This window comes from Pseudopodoces humilis, chromosome 13 (assembly GCF_049639895.1).
Source record: "Pseudopodoces humilis isolate 2021_Gansu_Grassland_sample_001 chromosome 13, ASM4963989v1, whole genome shotgun sequence".
NCBI lineage: Eukaryota > Metazoa > Chordata > Aves > Passeriformes > Paridae > Pseudopodoces > Pseudopodoces humilis.
Window position 1 is genome coordinate 20,767,392 of NC_142212.1, and position 19,291 is coordinate 20,786,682.

General features: G+C 50.4%; 1 protein-coding gene across 3 annotated transcripts in view; it reads right to left on the minus strand.

The window, feature by feature from the left end:
* PLXND1 (plexin D1) overlaps positions 1–19,291 on the minus strand; it is a 68,727-nt gene that overhangs the window by 46,993 nt on the left and 2,443 nt on the right. For 2 of the 3 annotated variants that reach the window (XM_088061838.1, XM_014251754.2), the window contains exons 2-6: positions 6,434–6,610; positions 3,446–3,577; positions 1,616–1,716; positions 819–948; positions 94–268 (exon numbers count right to left, since the gene is read on the minus strand). In XM_088061838.1, the coding sequence (XP_087917964.1) occupies positions 94–268; positions 819–948; positions 1,616–1,716; positions 3,446–3,577; positions 6,434–6,610 (715 nt within the window). The remainder of the gene's footprint in view (positions 1–93; positions 269–818; positions 949–1,615; positions 1,717–3,445; positions 3,578–6,433; positions 6,611–19,291) is intronic. The other variant, XM_014251755.2, reaches the window with a different exon arrangement.

Consider the following 19,291-nt stretch of genomic DNA (forward strand, 5'->3'; position numbering starts at 1 on the left):
ACTGTACGTACAAATAAAAAATAATTAAAGCCTAGTAAAAATGATGTCCACAGAAGTGATTAAAAGGAATGCAGCTTGTTTGCCCCTACATACCTTGGTCATCAGGAAATGCTGGATATTTCTCGTGTGGAAGCAAACTGCAATAAATAAATTGGTTTACATAATCCCCAGCGACTCTGGCTACCGTGTGGATGTTGTTTCCATAGTCACATGAAATATTTGTTCCATTCAGGTTCGGGATAGTTCCATTTATTTGTATTATCAGGGCCTATATTAGACAAAAAAGTCAGCTATTATCACAGAAAATTATATCTGGAAATTGTCAACATTTTAGAAGCTTTTCAGAGGTAGGCAACTCCAAAATAAGCCCATAGACAGGGTCTGTCTTGAAACAAATAGTATTTTGATGAAAACATTTAAAATATAATTAAAATACTTTAAAATAGCAACAATACAAAATCAGGAAATGAGTTGACTCAGCTGTCTGCAGCTGATTGTGTTTGAAATTTTGCAACCCTCCCCTGCGTGTTTGGTGCAGCAGCTCTCGGTGGTTTTTGCTGTAGGCTCGGCTCTAGGCACGGTTTGCCTGCAGACCTGGCAGCCAGCTGCGGCTCCGGGGTGCAGCAGGTCACCCCCAGCTCCCCGAGAGCCTTGGCCTGAGGCAGCAGATGCAGCAGAGCTCAGCATCCCCCTGGCCCACAGCCAAGGCACGAGGAGCCGAGCTGCTCCACGCGTTGTTCCACGGGTGGGGACCCGTCCTGCCAGCGGGCAGTGGCTCTGCGGACACCGCGCCGGTTTGGAACTGGCGTCAAACGCACCGGGTTCTCTTTGTCAATGTTGATCTCAGGCTCCAGGATGGTCATGGAAGGGCACTGCTGCACTCCTTCACTCACACTTGCCCAGAAGTTGGCTCCTGTGAAGTTGGTGCACTCGTGCTGCAGAGAACACCTGCAGCAAACAGAGGAACAACTCGTGGTTGATGAGTGATAAACAGGTGATAAAAATGTTGAATTTCTTGTGAGGGAAGCTCCTGATAAAATCTCGTGTCTGTATCTTTCGCCTTCATCCATGCATCCATCCAAGCCTAAACATTTGCTGCTATGTTTAAAGTGTCTGCTTGCCATGACAAAAAACATGTACCCTCACAGCACCAGTGGGGCAGCAGGATTGAGGGAGGTGGGAAAAGGCCAGGCTGAACCTAAACTCAGGAGGAGAGGATGGCATTTTGTCCAACATCTTCAGTTTGCAAATGTGGAATCTAATTTTGAATATCCCCTTTTGCATGTGATTGTCTTCTACTGATAGAGGGGATCTGCAGGGACAAAAGATGGGACTTGTACAGGGTATGGGTTCTCCCAGTCCTGTGGTTTGACACCTGAAAGAGATTCTTTGGGCTGGCAGCTGCCTGTGGCATTACAATGCAGCTACGGTGAAATCTTGTCTCTGAAGAACATCCCAGCCCTTTGGGCCAGATGCCATTGTTTCTAACAGCACTTATTTTGTAAGGAATGCAAAAAGACTGTTGGTAGCATGACTGTGGGGAAATACAAAAGGCACCAGAAATCCCAGGCTCGAGGGCCGAAGCTGAAGCACACCAGGCCACGGCTGGTCCTACCTGGTCTCCATCGTGCACCACCCGCAGTAGGCGTCAGCGGCAGCCAGGCACTCCGTGCACGTCGAGTACTGGCTGCAGGCAGCCACCTTCACCCGTGTCATCTGCACAACAACAGCACAGCTGCTTCCAAATGTGTCACAGCCCCCAGGAACACCCACCAGCCCGGACACACGGCGTGGCCACGTGCAGCTGGAGGCCAGACACCTGCGCCTCGGGCTGCCACACCCTCACCTTGGAGCAAACTCACCCAGCACAGCACAGGAGCAGACCCTGGCACAGCCTGGAAGCTGGAGCTGTGCCACAGCCACCCGGAGTGGGGATGAGCCCAAGAAGCCGGCTGCTGCCCATTGGGAACCCCTGGAGCCTGTCCAAGCCAGGGGCTGTGAGCCCCAAGACAGGAAGGGTACCCTGGAGCTTGGGAAACCACAGGGTTTGCAGCCAGCTGAGCTGAGCTGGGCTGAGCTGGGCTGTTCCTTTTCACCTGGTGCCATGGCAAGGAGCCATGTGATGACCAGGTTACAGAGTGTGACACTGCACCTTTCAGAGGTGTCAGATGGACACAGCTTCACAGCTTGTCCCTCTCTGTGAAAAGCTCTCACCCAGACCTGCAGGAAGCTCCTCTCCAAATAGAGCTCAGCACGCTCTGGCTGTTTACACAAAGATCAGAAAGCAGCACCACTCTAGAAACCTTGATTTGTAAAAAAATCAAAGTACCTCTGGGGACTCACTTGGCAGAAGCAGTTGGAAGGGAAAGCATGTGTTGGTTTCTGCTCTCTCCTCCTTTGATCTCTAAACATTTGGGAAGGAAACCTGAGTGGTTTGGAACAGTGGGGACTGAAAATGTGAGGTGCCAAGAGCCCAGAGCTCCCAGCAGGCAAGCACACTCCAGGCTGTGGGCTCCTTGGCCAGAGCTCCACTTCACTCACGGCACCTCACTGCTCCCCAGCCCTGCGGGGCTCAGCAACCCCACCCCAACCCTGTCAAGCTCCTGAAGAGCTTCCTAGGATGCTAACTCCACCAAAGAAAAATCAACTCATCAGATTTATGGGAAAATATCCTTAGTCAGAGGACTAAGACAAGCACCACACCAGTTGTTTGATCAGCCCAAGCAGAAGGCACAGCCCAGCCAGGGGCTGGGATGAGACAGTCGGAGCCATCAGCTAAAGAGGCATCCTGGGAGGGGTCTGTGAAATGATAATGACCAATCTGCAGGGAATTAGAGCTTGGAAAATACAAATGCAACATGTAACATTTGTGGTTGTGCATCTGTTTTGACAGATTAAAATGTAATTCAGGACAAACCATCAGTGCCTGCAGCACTCAGCTCTCATCTTCCTCCTCTGTTAAGTTGATGGAGATGGGACCGCCTGTCTGTACCTGCTGTGGCTCTCCCCGTCACTGCAGAGCCCCCCTGCCAAGCACTGAGCAGAAACCTCCCCAGGGACCACTTCTGATAGGCAGACTTTTTGTCTGTAGGAGCCCCTGAAAGCCTTCCTAAAGACCACATCCTGTCATTTTTGGGTTTCTGTACAGGAACAACCTTTGCTTATTTCTGCATTGCCGTAAGTGCAATCGGTTTCAGTATCTTTCACTCTTTCTTTTTACCTGACCACCACAAAGACCTGCTAAGCTGGGCTGCATGGTGTTATCACCCAGCACAGGAGAATGGACAGGCACTTCCCCAGAAAGCCCAGTGACAGCCAAAGCTCTGAACATCTTTGCTCTCACCATTAAAGAAAATCTTATTGTCCCTTTCTGCTTCCAGCTCTGAGCTAAATCAAATGTATGCTGTGCTCTAAGAACTCTTTTGTTGAGGACTGAAGATCTCACCTGGTAAGAGGTCATCAGGTAGAGGTAGGTGGAATCAGAAGGGTCAAATTGCATGATGGGATGGACAGGCTCTCCATAAGCCACCGAAATGGATCTCCTGCTAATAACCTTCATCGTACTGTCCAGGTTAATCTGTAGAGAGAAAAGGCCATTTTCAAACATTAAGGGGAGAAGATTATTTCCTCTTGGTTACGAATAAAAACCAAAGAGGTATACAGGGGTGCCCCAAGCTGTCAAGCACTGTGAATCTCCGTACACTTTGCAGGCTGCACACACAGAGCTTTCCTGGAAAGTCAGCTCTGTGTCACTGGGCAGGCATAGCATGGCCCAGAAAGCCCCAGCCCTGCTCAGTGATGCTCATCACCCCTGGTCCCTCTGGGAAGGGTCTGGTTGAAGGCTCTACCCCTGCACAGCTGCATCCAGCAGGCTCAGCAGCATTTGTGTTGCCCTCGTGCGAGTGGCACCCGCCTCTGGGCCTCATCACATACACACACATTCTGTACAGAGAACACTGAGTTTCCAAAACTTAATGAAAAACAGTGAAAATCAGCAACAGGGCTGTACAGCATGGCATCTCCTGCTCCCTGCATATTTGAAAAATAAGTGTTGTCAGTCCCAGCCAGAAGAAGCTTCTATCCCTGCTGACTCCAGAAGACCACGGCAGCTGCCACGAGAGTGCCAACTCCTACCTTGTCTCATGAATCACCAGCTGAAGCGCTGGCAGTGATGGAGAAGGCTGCACAGCATCAGCCTGCCTTTCAGTTCCCTGAATGTCTTGGCATTTGACTCAAAAATTCAGTAAATTAAATGTGGCATTGCTGAGAGGAAATAACAATGGGGGCTACAAAATTTCTCGTGACAGTCACTTTTCAGCTTAAAACAGAAAGGGGATGAAGAAAATTCTTGCCTCCTTACTAGCAAGGGAAGGCAACAATTGTAATGATCAACTGTGATTCTGTTCTCTAAATGTGGACTAATTAATTAACATAGGTTAATTAATTCTTACACTAGAGCAGCACTGACACACTGCTGCAGCACAGGCTCAGGCTTCTCTCTGCTAAGAAACACTGAAAGCTATGCAGAAAAAATAGGGAACTATCACTGTGTCCATTTTAAAAGCTGGCTAGCCAGAAGCTAAATTACCCAAGATGTCCATGAACTGAGCCCTGACATTCTCCACTGCATCCCCTCTCCCTCACTGCTGAGATGTGCTCCACGTGTAGCTGTTTACAGACACCTGTGCCTGGGTCCCTCTGCCTCCTGGGCATGTTCATCCTACACCCTCTTCACACAGGCTCCCCCTGGATCTCAGGGGGCTGCAGGCTCTGGGGGAGAGCCCCCAGAGCAGCCCAGGGGCAGCGACCACCAGCCCTGGCACAGCAGGCTGGGGTGGGCTGGAGGACACACACTGCCCTGGGTGCTGGTGGGAGCAGAGTGAGTGAAGCCCTGGGTAACCCCACCACAGCACTTGTCTGTGGCCTTCCAGACATGGACACATCAGGACAGACCCCGTCCCTCCTTGTGCCCTTGAGGGCACTGCACCCTGGCACATCCTGCCCCAGCCACGCTGCCCAAGCACTGCTGACCCTCCCGTGACTGCTGGACATGGTGTTGGCCCTCACCAAACAGTCCACAGCCACAGAATTGCACTGATTTGCCATACGTGCCCCTGGTAACCCTAACTGCTGCTGGCAGGAGCTGGGCAAGCACCATTTCTGCCCCTCTGCTGTCTTTTCTCAGGCAACAAATCTGAATGATTTGGCCACGCAAAGTATCTTGCATCCTGTGCCAAAGAGCAAGAAGCCCCAAAGGTAGAAGGGCTTCTGGTTATGCAGCTGTGTTGTGGAATTAGATTACAGCTATCTGAGCAAATTATCCCAGCACAGGGTAGCCAGGAGCCTCTCCCTAATGGAGGCACTGCAGATAAGGCTGGTCTCTCGGAGATGATAATGGAGCAGAGCTGTTAATGCCGTGTGAACAGGCTGCGCTGCGTGTGGCATCTGCCCCCAGCCCTGCGCCTGGCCCAGTGCCAGCTCCCTCCCAAATTACCTGCCCCTGTGGGCAAAAATCAAAGCAGGGAGTTCCTTTGCGATTGCTCCCACATTTCTGCCAGGAGCACTTAGACTCAAGGGAAGAGACTGGCAAGTTTTCTTCTATCTAAGTATTTTGATCCAGTATCCCACATTTTGCACCAGTCCCCCCAGGCAGAGATAAAGCAGGTATCAGCTGTCTTTGCTCCAGGCCTTTTCCCCCTCTTCTCTATGAACTTCTGATACTGGCAGTTTCCCAGACTGCTGTGGCTGCCTGGAATCAAAACTTTCTCTGGCAAACTTCAAGCACGAAGGTTACTGAGAGCTTGGCCTTGTGTCCTGGCTGCAGAACTGGGGCATTGCATCACCCTGCATCACCTCTGGCATGTTATTTACAACAGGCTCCACCATGGGTTCACACCTGCTTTGGATTCAGCTGCGAAGAAGAATCTCTTTGTGATTCCCCTGTCTACACGGAGTCTTCAAAAGCCAGCGCCTCAGAGGGAGAATTTATTAGAACAGCTTTTAACAACTGTAATAACGTCAACAGTTAAAATAATAACTAAACATTGTAATTAAAATGATATTATAGTGTGTATATAATCATACTCTTTTAAAATTATATTCATATAATTAATAAAATGGTTTAATAAAATTAATTAATAATTCAATGCTGCACAATAGCGTTTTCAGCTTAGGGTTCATCAAAAACATCCTGCTCACGTGGCAGCCCTGAGCAGTGATCAACAGCCAGCAGTCACCAGGCAGCGTGCATCACTGTCCAGGTTATGGCACTACCCAATGACTTCTTCATTGCCCAAAGGAAGTAGGAGCTCAAACCAAGTAGACAGCAGCTGTCATCCTCTGGGCAGACCAGAGGTGCTGGAAGAGGAAGCCCCAACACCCACCCCGTCCCCAGCTCTGCTGCCCCACGCTGCTGCTGCTGGGCCCCACTTGCCTTCAGGAGTCCTCCACTGGCCGTGCCCAGGAACACAACGGTGTAGTTGTTGACACTGGCCACTGCCACCGCAGTCAGGCCACTGTAGGTGAAGATGGGGGTGGCAGTGACAGGGTTCACGATGGCCAGTGGGTGCTGAAGGTGTGCGGCTCCACAGTCCAGCTGCTCCGGCTGCAGCTGGGGAGAGACACAAATATCAGCGGGTGGTACAAACACCAGTCCAATCCCTGCCATCCCCTCAGGGGCACTGGGGACAGACTTCTCAGAGCCCCTCACTGCTGAGTCACAGAACAGGAAAATGCCCTGGCTGGTGAGCTGACCCACGAGGGCTGGCACGTGGGGCACAAGGCTGATAGCAGGGCTTCCACATCCATTCACTGCCAGGTGCCAAGGGGCAAAGGCAGTGGTTAAGGACTTTTCATTGACCTGTGTCTATGAGCAAGCATCTGACTTGTTTGGTCAAAAGCAAAACAACAGACTTGACTCTCCTGTGCTAAATTAATCAGTGCATTTGCTGCATGGCAGCAGCATTTGCAAGTGGAACTGATGCCTCATATTCCTATGCTGCCGAGACACACCCAAGATTTATGACCCCTTCACTCCAAATCCTCTGAGATTCTCATGTAATTTCTACTCAGACAACTTGGATGGATTCGACAATGCCTGAACATCACAACAGTCTAACTGCCAACAATTCACCTGCAGTCACTCCTGCAGCAGCTTTTCTGAGCTGCAGCGGGTGCAGCTGGAGCCTTCAAATGATGGACACCTTTCAAGGGCCATTTCCACTTCCCAGGCTCAGCCAAGGGGAGGCTGTGACCACACTGTCACACTCCTCGGCAGGGCTGGCATTCCAGCAGCAGCAGGTATCTGCAGGTCACCTGTGCACAACCCAAGCCCCAGTTGTGGGAAGGGTCAAAACTCCAGCAAGAGATACCTGGAGGGTTGCAGCCCACACCCCAAGGACAAAGCACATTTATGCCTGTCTGTATCCAGTCTGAAGGTAGACAGTTCTGCCACAGAAGCTGACAGAAGTCTGCATTTAATCAGAATAAATGCAGGGATTTGAGGCTGCATCCATCAGGGCCTGGGAATGCACTTTGCACCAGGCAAAAGGTGACCATCAGCCTGTCCAGCACAGTCCTCCCTCCTGGGCTGCACCAGGGTGTGGATGCTAATTCCCTGGTCATCATTGATGGAACCAGGCTAAAGCTTTGGCTCTCTCCTCTCTCCAGACAGTTCAGAAGATTAAGCAAATCCTTAGGCTTTGCAACAGGAGGGTGAGACTGGGCAGGGTCTCTCTGCAGGCTCACATGCACCCCATGCCCATCTGCCCCCAAGCCACCACCACGTGTCTTGGGTTGGTGCCACACCACAGCAACACATTCATGGGGAGAAGTGGGGAAGAAACATGCTAAAACCCAAAAGGGATGCAAAGCGATGGGGCTCTGTATGCATAAGCAAGAGATGGTGCCCCTGCACTGGCAAAAGAGAAGAAGCCCCAGACAGATGCCCACAGGGGGTTGGAGACCTCCCTGTCACGGCCACAGCTGGTCCAGGGAGCAGTCAGCACAGGGACTGCAGGCCATGGCACTGCCCATTCCTCCCCCTTGCGTGGCACAGGACAGTAGCAAACCTCACCAGGAGCTGTGGGTGCCAGCCAGCCCTTGGTGTGTTGGAGCAGCCGGTCAGCAAACAGCCCGGGCTACCCAGCAGAGACACCCCACAGCAACCTCTGCACAGGAGCACGCACCCCTGACCACAGGGATTGTGCTGCTGCAGGCACATCCAGGGCTCATATTGCTGCTCTGGACTAGCACAGCCACAGTGCCACTAGAGACAGGCTGGGTCTTCAAAAAACCACCCTGACCTTGGTCCCCTGTGCCCCACCAGACCCCATGGCCACTGCTGGCTGCTCCAGACATGGAGTAACAAAGGCAGATGTGAAAAACTTCCTCTGCTCAGATGAGTGCCAAACAGGACAGCACATTCAAAGCTGCAGCTCTGTTCTTAGGGGACCTAAAACAAAAGGATCAAGTTTGTGGATGCAATGCTAAATTCATTTTCCAGTTTTACTGCATCTCATTCTAGTAAAAAGTAAAATCACAGCCCAAATTCTTAAGTGTGTATGTTTGGCCTGTAACTGGGCCACACAAGTTTTCTTATACGATACAGAAGACATGGAAAGCCATTCATGTTTCTGATTTAGTTATTCCTTCCCTTCACAAACAGATATTTAGAATTTCACTTGGGTTTATTAACTTGTCTTAGGGATTATTATCTCTAGCTCCTCTTCATGTCTCTTTAAGAACATCGCCACCTGAAGTTTACAAGGCTCCTTTCTGCAGGGAAACAGGCACAGAGACACCTCTGACCACCTGGGACCCCAAGGGATGCTCAGCACCTTCTCTCTACGGCAGCTGTGCAGGAGCTGGGACCAGCATCACTGCCTGCCAGCCTGAGAGACATGGCCCTTTCTTCTCACAGGTGACCAAAATCACGGGAAGTCTCTTATCTGCAGCGCCTGCCCACTTCTAAATCATGCATTTCAGAGCTCATATCAGTGCAAAGTGTTTTCCACAGTAAACAGGATGTAACTATTCTAACCCAGGCCAAGATTTATTTTGGCTGCACACATCCTTCCTCTGAAACACCTTTCTTCAAATGACATCAGACCTTCCAACAAATGGATGGGTAGGAGACATATGGTGTTTCCCTCTGCCGGGTCCAAAGAAGGGATGACATGCTGTGCTGCTGCTGCCCATACCCCACAGCACCAAGAGGACAGCTAACTCCATCACGTTACAGTAAACAGGATACAGCCAAGTCACATCCTTCTGCAGACACCAGGCAGTCACCACAGCTGGGGAATTGCACTGGATGAATGGAATAGAAGGCCATCTCCAAGTGGAAGGGGTTAAATCTCACTCCCTCTTAAATCAAGCTGCCCTGTCCTGAAATGGGAAAAGAACAAATGTTTTCTTCCAAAACCAATCTCTTCCTATAATCTGCATTTTAAAACACCCGGTGGGCATTCACTATATTGCCTCTATTTTCCTTTGACGTGCTCTGGGTACTCAGTAACTCATAGAACTGTGGGCTGATTTTAGATCCAAAACCTCCTGCCCACAAAAGGTTTGACTCTGCCACTCTGTCACTGATCAGGAGCGTCTTGGGTGCAAGATGGGGACAGGCACAGCCAGCACCAGCCGAGCAGCTCTGCCAGCCCCTGCCAGGACGAGGGGAACACGCTGCTGTGCCCCTGCACACTGCAATAAGTGATATTGCTGCAAAACTTCACAAGTGATGCAAATGAATTCAAATCAAGGGGCCATGGCTAAGAGGATGGTTACTCAGATTAACCCCTGAGTGTGGTTGCAGAAACAAAGTGGGACTGAGATAAAAGATTTCCAGCCACATCATAGCTCAAGAGTTCAGCTGCCTTCACAGTGTGAGTTCAGTTCTTTATCCCAGGCCTATAAGGAGCATAAAAAGCGATTTCCCAGAATTTCCATTACAGCTCCCCAGCCCTGGGCATGCAGGATGTCCCTTCGGGAAGGAAGTCTGTTGGAAACAGAAGGGGGAAGAGGAGTGGTGAGGCAGCTCTCAGGAAAACCATGAAATGCGCTGATTTCTGCATCCTGTGTTTGTGACCTTAAAAATAGTTCTCAAGCAAAGCTGGAGCTAATTTGTGACTCAGAAGCAGAGGAAAGCCCTGAGCCCCTGCCCTCCACGAGGCCATGCTGGCTGCGCTGCAGCAGCTCCAGAGCTCCGGAGTGAGAAGGGGAGCCTGGCCCCTTTCAGACTTCGTATCAGAGAGGATTAAAGTGTTGGCTTCCAGCATGCCTGGAGTCCTGGGAAAATGACACAGCCAGCATCGGATAATCCGCTCCAAACTTGTTGATTTGTGGGACTTAGCCATCATCTTCATAGGCTCAAAATTTGGCAGCTGCTCCCACACAACTGACATTTTCAGGCCATTAAAGCCTGTGATAAAAGGGCCCTAGTTTTATCTCTTGCCTTCCTTAACATAAACCATTAGGCTTTTATTAACATTTAGGTATGACTCAGGGAAATTTCTGACTGCAGAGAGAATATTCAGAATAATTAGGATACTGTCGGAAGAGAATAGCAGGACACAAACTCTCACTGAACTGTAGGGACAGGCTAAAAACCAGTGCTGCAATACTGCATAGGAGAATGGATACAGCCAGTGGTGCCAAGCCAGCCTGGCTGCATTATGCTAAGGGAGAGGACAAGCTCTGCTCTGTGCTGGGCAGAGCCCAGGCCAACCACACACCCCCAGCATTCCCCCGGAGCTCCCCCGTCCCCCAGTTTGTACACACAATCACTCGTTTATCTGCTGCAGTGTCGCAACCAGACCTGTCAAAAACAGGCTTTTTGGGATGCCTGGAGGAAAATGTCATCCTCAGAAGAGGACTCCACTGTTGAGGCACTTGAGATGTAAGCAGCCTCCAGCTGCAGTGCTGCTCAAGGGTGGGCATTAGCACAGAGCTCCTCAGACTTCCCATCATGTTTTTTAGGCAACAGGAGGCAAATCAATGTGCACTTGTGGCCAGTCAATTCAGGCTGAGAATCTCTGGCAAAGTGAACCTGGACAATTTTTTCTCAAGAATTACCAACAGCACAGGATCCACACAGCACAGCAGACATTCCTAAAAAAAAAACCAAAAAAGGCCTAAAGTGAGACTTGCACTCCGGTTTCACTGTTTGCTTAGACCACAAGTTCCTCAAGTGAGGAGGCAGGAGTTTTGCTGTGTTTTGTCCATTTGCACAATGCCAGCCCTGAGCTAGGGTACTAATGTGACATCAGCAATGGTTTATCCCAACACCCCTCTGCTCCCAGTGCCTGCAGGGCGCTATCACCCTCAGAAAACTCATTCTTCCCTCTCTCTGCCCTTGACTCCAAACTTTTCTTTCCTGCCAGCTCCTAAATTTCACTCTTGGCAGCCTCAGGCGGGACTGGAGGCTGGGGTAAGAAAGGGGACAGAGCACAGAGGACTGCCAGAAGGCAGGGCACAGCAAGAACAGGGCTGATGGCTGGGGACAGGCACAGCTGGGTCGGGCCAAAGCACTGCAACTCAGCAGCAGCAGCAGCCACAGCCCTCCACCCACCAGAGGTGTGAGACTCTGAGTGCTGGAAGAGGCTCTCAGTGCCCCAGATCATCTCAGAGGGCAAAACCCAAGCTCCATCTGCTGCTCTGGCAGTGGCAGCCCTGGGCAGACAGCACGTACGCCCACCTCAGCAGGAGGACACAGACACGGGGACAGGATCAGGGCACAGCCAGTCTGCTACAGCGAGGCCAAAGCCTGACAACAGCTTCAACAACCATGGGTCCCTACTGCTGTCCAACCATCTCTGTGAGTCCACAGAGGCTCCAGCCTCAGCTCCACAGAGGCACCAAAGTTGGATGCCTGCAGCTGACAGTGTGATTCCCTTCTAAGTCTCCTCTGCTCCCTCCTCCAGCCACAACTGGCCCAGCTCATGGCCACCATCACTCCGTCAGCCCTAACCCTGTCATGCTGACCCCAACTGGAAAAGAAAGCTGAAGGCCATGCAGAGAGGTGACTGGCAGGGCCCCAAGACACCCATCCCAGCCCTGGCAGCCCCAGCATGGGTCCCCCTTCCTTGCTCCACACAAGTTGGGGGTCTGGCACCCAACAGGGCTTCCCCCAGCAGGGCACTGAAATAGCAAGTGCAACATAATGGGGAACTGCTCAAAGCAGAGAAACATGAAAAAGAAGCACTTTTTAAACTAAAATTGCACATCCTTCATGCCACCAGGAAGACTGGTCAAGCTTATTATGTTAGCCTTCATCCTGCATTAAATACAATACTTCAGATTATACAATCAAATCCACCAGGAACGGGCAAGCAGAGGGATTAACAAACAGGCTCCAGAGGGGTTGTCACAGCCAGAACAGCACGTGTTTGAGCAGCAAGAGCTTGTATGTCCTTTAAATTCACCCCTCTTGGAAACTCGGCTCCTCTTCCCACTCCCTGGGGACAAGGGGCTGAGCAGATCAGCCGAGCGTGCCTCATCTCAAGGACACCCACTCCTGCTGAGGAGCCATGAGACACCTCCCCCATCGAAACTTCTCAGAGTAAAATGCTTGGTTTCTTTAGGCTGTATGTTCTTAGCTGTTCTTTCCTTGTTACCCCTCCATCACTCAACCTGGGTTTCTCATTTATGTTAAGCTTTGGCCTCAGTAACCAACCTCAGACCATTCAAACTGTCTTCCACAGGGAAGAATCCCTGATGAACCATGAGTTTGGCTCCTCGAACTTTGGTCGTTACTATTTTATTATTGCTAGTACTAACACTTAGCACTTCACATGCTCAAAGTGCTCTGGAGACATATCTGTGCAAGCCAGGGCCGAAAAAAGCATCCATTAAAGTAACAGCTTCTTACCTGGCACCACTGGTCTTTTGCATGTGTCAGTTTAAATCTATTTCATTTAGTAATAGTTTAGAGTAAAAGTTTTCCTGTATTTTCCTCATTAGTTCTGCTGAATCAATTAAGCCCCAAGATAGTGAGCAGAACTCTAGCCTTCTTTTACACATCCTAAGTAAAACCTGCCTCTGAGAAGCAACGCCGTCCCCTTCTGGGTACCCCCTGTGCATCGCCTGCTCCACAGCCTCAGCACCAGAGTCCAAAAAACAAACCACCACCACTTGGTTGAGCACCCAGCCTGTGGAGCTGAGGAGCTTCTTGTCCCACCTTGCAAGGCTGTGCTTATCCACAGGTCTGATAAATGTGAGAGGAAGGTGCAGTGATCAGCCACAGCAGGTCAGACCATGTGCCATCCCTGTTTCTGCAGGATGCCACAACCCCACTCCTTGGAGACATCGCAGTCCCAACTCCCCCAGACCTGTGTAAGGAGCTCTCCGTGTTGGACAAGCCCCGCTGACACTCAGCAGATATCAAGGCAAAGGTGGGCTTTGCCATCTGCCCTGCTCACCAGCACATCACATTTGACAAGGGCTCATCTGGGCCTGGCTGGATCTGGGCTTTCCCAGGCACAACCCGTCCCACGCCTCTGCTGCCTCACTCTGTCGGAACAGCGGCTGCCAGCAGAGCTGCTCTGCAGATCTTAGGAGTAAGTACTGCTCCCTCTGCTCAAAAACATCAATAAATTCTATTGGCCTCTCAAACTGAGAGATGCTGCAGACAATCTGCCATCTACTTCACCTGCTGCAGGGTGTTGCAGCCCAACTTGAAAACAACAACTTAAAATCATTTCTTTACCAACCCCACAGGAATCAAAAACAAAAACAAAAACAACAAAAAAAAAACCAACAAAAAAAACCAAACCCAACCAAAAACACCCAACCAAACCAAAAAAAGAAATAGAAAAGCAGATCCCTCCTGCAGACATTGCTGTGATCCCCTGTCACACTGTGGCTCCAGGGATGTGTGCTAGGGACAGTCACACAGAATCACTTGGAACCCCAATTCAAATCCTGACACTGCCACTCTTCTGATCAGAGACATCAGAGGGGGACCTGAGCACCCACATCCCACCACGAAACAAGGACAACAATGATGCCCCAACACAGGAGCTGCACTGTACCCAGGGCTCACCATGCCAAAGGGACCTTGAGTGCATGGGGTTGTTGCGACACTGCTCTGGGGCAGGGCACTGGGGACAACCACCAAGCAACAGACACTCACCCCTTTTCTTCCTCTCGTCAAGAATGCCAACCCCCATCCACCCCATGCCTGGTACAGAGGAGCAGTCACACCCCTCAACCATCCCATTTCCAGCACAGAGCAGCAGCCACATGAGCCGTCCATGCCCCCTCCCTGGTGCAGCTGAGGGGCTCAGCCCCTGCAGCTAGGAGCCGCTGGCAGCCACGGCCACCCCAGCACAAGCCTGGTGGCCACGTTGCTGCAGGTAGAGTGTGCTGGCACTCAGGTGGTTATAACATTTCCAACCACTGTGGGTTGCCTGGTGTTTGCATTAAATTACCACAGGCAGGGGCTCAGATCATTGTTTCCAACCCCTCTCTGGGAGAGGATATCAGAGAGTCCCAACAGTGCACCTGACAGACACCTACTGGGATTTACAAGGAATAGTAAGGTGCTTCTACAGCACCCCCAGGCACCCACACACATCTCACAGTGCCTTAATCACTTCTTCAGGTGCCCTCAGCCCCAACAATCTTGTCACTCAATCACTGTAAATGAAACTTTGAAACATCAGAAGGGAGATGGCAAATCCCTTCATTTCCATCCACCGAGGCCCTGCAGCTGAGCCTGCATCCGCTGTGGCTCCTGGGGCCTGGGTTCACATTCACATGTGGGAGTTAAATATCTGCCCTGGAAAACCCTTGGCTTTAGCCAAAATGACCCTTTTCCTATTTTCCACCTAAACAGTTACAAGCCTGTTATTTAGTTAGAGGGGATTTGATGAGCTCGATGGATCAAATGTAGTGTGAGCACCCAAGCACCAGGAATGAGCAGGTGTGTACAGCCAGCTGTTGGCAGAGCTCTCCAGGAGCCTGGGCGTGCCTGTGACCCCCCTGCCCTGCCAAGGGACCAGCAAATGCCTTGCCTGAGCAGCCAGCAGTGCTGGGCTCCCAGAGCAGGCAGGCACCGAGCCACAATCAGGAGCCAGTTTCTGTTCCCTAAAGCAGCACAACTTCCTGTTTCCAGGCACAGAAACTTTTGCCACTTTAACCAAATTTCCCTTTGCAATTTGGGACCTGTTTGAACTTGAGATGCAAAGCAGGGATGAGTGCTGAGGCCCCCAGGGAAGCATTCCCACCACCCACCTTCAGCTCGGGGGCGAGACCTGCTCCTCAGGAGACTCCCCAGCTTGGCACAGAGCACCAGGGCCAAGCCAGCCCTGGCAGGGGGAGAGCCCCCGGGCACTGCAGCCCACAGAGCTGAGCCTGCCTTCCCAGGAAGGAGGGTGCTCACACAGCTGCCTGTGTGCACCTTGACTGCAGCAGCAGCTTGTATTTTCACATAAAATCCCAAGGAAACCTAACCAACAGCTGACCACAACTCACTAGTACCAGGTGAGAGACAAAACAGGTAGCCAGGGCTCTGGGCTGGGTCCAAAGCCAGGCAAAGCTCACACCGTGGCTTAAAGCCCCTGTTGGGGAGCAGGGGCAGCCTGACCCCTCATCCCCAGCCCTTGCAGGGCAGTGAGGGACACCGAGCTCCCACCCACTAACCCACTAACAGGAGGAGAAGTGGAACACATGGGAAGACAGATAGATACTGATCTGCTCTGCCAGAGCAGCTGCTGCTTTAATACATTTTCCTGCTGCATTTCCAGGTTTGGGACACAAACGCCACACCCCACAGCAAGACAGACAACGGTGACAGCCACGGTGCAGCCCTACAGTACCTGGGCAGTGACACCTCGGGGTGGTGCCAGCAACTCTGAACAGCCCACACTGCAAAACACAGAAATTAGGCTTGCTACAAGAATTCCTGCTTCATTTTTGATGAAGAAATTAAGTGTAAATTCCCAGTTTCCTTTCTGTGGCTAATCCTCTGGATTTATTTGAGTAGACGTAGGGTTAGAGCACATTTAGTTTCATGTTTGGAATTTCTAAATTAGTATAAACCAGCACTTCAAAGTAACTCAGCTCCTATAAAACCCAACCCCATGGAGATGCCACAGTATATTTGGACAGTAAGTAGATGTTTTGTCATATTCCCACATGTATATGAGATTTTTTTCTTTGGGAACATTTTCTGACTGGTTTTAAACCACATTTCCATGCCCAGGCACACATATATACAAAGACTGTTTATATAGTCTACCCAAGAAGTTAATTTTATTTAACAACCCATTATAGTAGAGCTCACTGGTGGGTATCTCATCATTACACCCCCAAACACAGTGTTCAGTAACCATGCAGGATCTGACACAAAGCCACAAGAGCCAGAAACCTGAGAATTAATGCTGAAACATTTCAATATCCCATGCCACTATGCCTATGGTTTTCAGCAGAGGAAACAAACTGGATTTTCAGCCCTTTCTTTGAGTTGCAGACCCCAAAATATTTCCCAAGAGAGATGTAGTTGCCTGGCCAGCAAATCTAGGCTTAATGAATATGTCTGCTTTCTATACCTCTCCAGTAGTTTTTAGACCATGCAGAAACCACAGAAGACACTGAGTTTGGAGCAGCTATGAGCAAGAGATGGAGTTTCCAGTTCAGCTCTTCCTCAAATGAGCTTGCTCATCACAGCAAAGTGTACACACAAAGGTGCCTGGCTGTGTCCCCTGCCAAAATACCCACCGAGAGATGGGGTAGTGGCAAGAGGACACTGTGGGGGCTTTGCCACATTGGGATGTGGCTGTGATGCAGCATGGCCGAAGAACAGCCACACAGACCTTTGTTTTCAGTGGCACAAAGGGGGACACTCCTGGGATGCCCCCCATGGCCAGTGCTCTCAAGCCAGCCAGAAGCTGGGGATGGGCTCTTGCTTGCTTTGCTTTCACAATGAATTCAGCACCCCACAGCTGTGTCACACTCCAGCCATGCAGCCAGCATAACCTTCAAACCCACTGGGCCATGATCCTCCTGGGGTAGAATAGCTGAAATACGAGCTATAAACCCACGCGGTGCCCCAAGAATTTGATGAGTTCTGTCAGTGCATTGCTGCAAATACTATTACAGGCAGTTTGCTCCAGAGAGCTCCTACTCCTCTTCTGGGGGCTCGAGTCCAAGTTCCACATGGGCTTTGAGTGGGCAAAACAGCACAGTGATTCCATGCAAGTATTCCAATTTAGCTGCATTTGACACAAAATTCATTATAAAAAACTATTTCTGTTGAGGGGAAGCAATCCTAGAGCTCACCCACTCACTGTCGGTGCAAGAAGCCAACCAACCTAAACCCTTCCCTCACACATCCTCCTCCCCCTGAGCTGCTGCTGTGAATTCATCTCCTTGGTACGTGACTTTTCAGCAACCCTCATTGAGAAGAACCAACAGCCCCCACTCCTGACCTAGACCATCCCCCTCTGCACATTTTCTCCTCGTCTCACACAAAGCTGTTGAGCATGTGCTTAATTGCAAGTAAGCATTTCCATCAAAGAGAGGTGCGGTTTCCAGGCCAAGCTGGTGGCTCCCCTTGCCCAACTTGGGGAATGCAGACCAGCAGGGCAGCTGGCAAATCCACCTGCTTCATCCACCCTCCACAGCCCCCTGTGTGGCCAATCCCACATGGGAGCCAAACAAATGGCTGCCACCACATCAGCCTGTACAGAGACAAAGCCCCTCGGTCTGTGCCAGTCTCCTCAGACCTCAGAGCACAGCACTGAGTGGTGAGAAGCCCTGCCCCACATCAGTCAGCTCTGAGCAGAAATGCCGTGGGGACTGACAGGGATGGCTGGTGCGTTGAGTGCCTACTCCCAAAACCCCTCACTGGTGGGCGAGTGCTGGAGCTCCCTGGCTGAGCCGAAGCAAGTGCTGCTGGAGAGGAGCATTCAATTAGACTGGAGAGCACACAAGGGGTCAATGATTTTCCTTTCACACTGCATTACACCTAACAGCCCATGGTCCAGACTTGTAACAACTGACTACTTCAGCTGAACACACGCTTGGAATGAATCAGGCCAATATCAGGGTTTTTTTCTTCCAGAAGGAGATTAAAACCCAAGTACTTGGTCCTCAGGAAGAACTAACAAGCCACACTTACTAACACCAGAGCCCCTGTCAGTGATGCACAGTGGCAGTGGGAAAACTGGAAACCCACTAACAGGAGGAGAAGTGGAACACATGGGAAGACAGATAGATACTGATCTGCTCTGCCGGAGCAGCTGCTACTTTAATACATTTTCCTGCTGCATTTCCAGGTTTGGGACACAAAACATATTAGAGTATTTCACTTGAAGGTGGAAATTAATGTTAGGTGTTTGCAGCACAAAGAAACACACTATTACAACTCCTCTCTTGACACTGCCACTCTGGGACTTGAAAATACAAACAGCTTGTTAACTTGTTGGCAATTCTAATGATTAAGGAAAAGGCAAAAAAAAAAAAAGAAAGGCTCTCCTGACTAGCAGGATTGCTTCCCAGCAGGCTCAGTCAGAGGAATACGCTTCAAATAAGTGGGAAGTGTAGAAATATTAGGCATGAACAAATATTAATGTTATGCTTCATTTATATCCTGCTGTACTTGACATCAAAGGATCTCAAAGCAGCTTTACAAATGCAATCTGACACTACACGAGCTGGGTTTCTGAATAACAATAAATACAGGAGTATGTGGGAAACAGGTACCTCGGGGTCAGTGACTGTTTCAAGGCCAGTGGCACAGCAGCAATGTCAGCTGGTACTACAATCCAGTCTCCCCATCCATCTTAAATCACCACCGGTCTTATTGCTCTCTCCATATGAACAAATTTTCTTGCAGTCTGATCTTGCCACAGTGGCAAACACAGAGGGTTCCCATGACTCCCAATGGCTGCGTAGTGCTCAGTTCTTTTATTCCCCTGACCCTCACATCCCCTGTTGCTCATCCTTTTGAGAAGAGCATCCTTCTCAGCCTTTATGGCATCAGTGACAACAGGCTCCTGGTCACCCTCCCTGCCTACTCAGGTAGTACTTGGAGAGGAAGGTGCTACTAGGAACACACATTACAGTGGAACAGGGACCAAAGATGGAGTGAAATCTCATCTGTGCCTAGTCTCCCTTGAGTCACTCATGAATTAGCTGTCTAAATACCTTACTGGATACAGCAGTTGGTACTTTCAACATCAGCAGATTGGTGTTAGTCATAATTATTTTCTTTACTGAACAAAAGTTAGAAAAAACTGTATCCCCACAGCAGTCCTAGAGAAGCTGAAGGGTGATGGGTGCTTCTGCC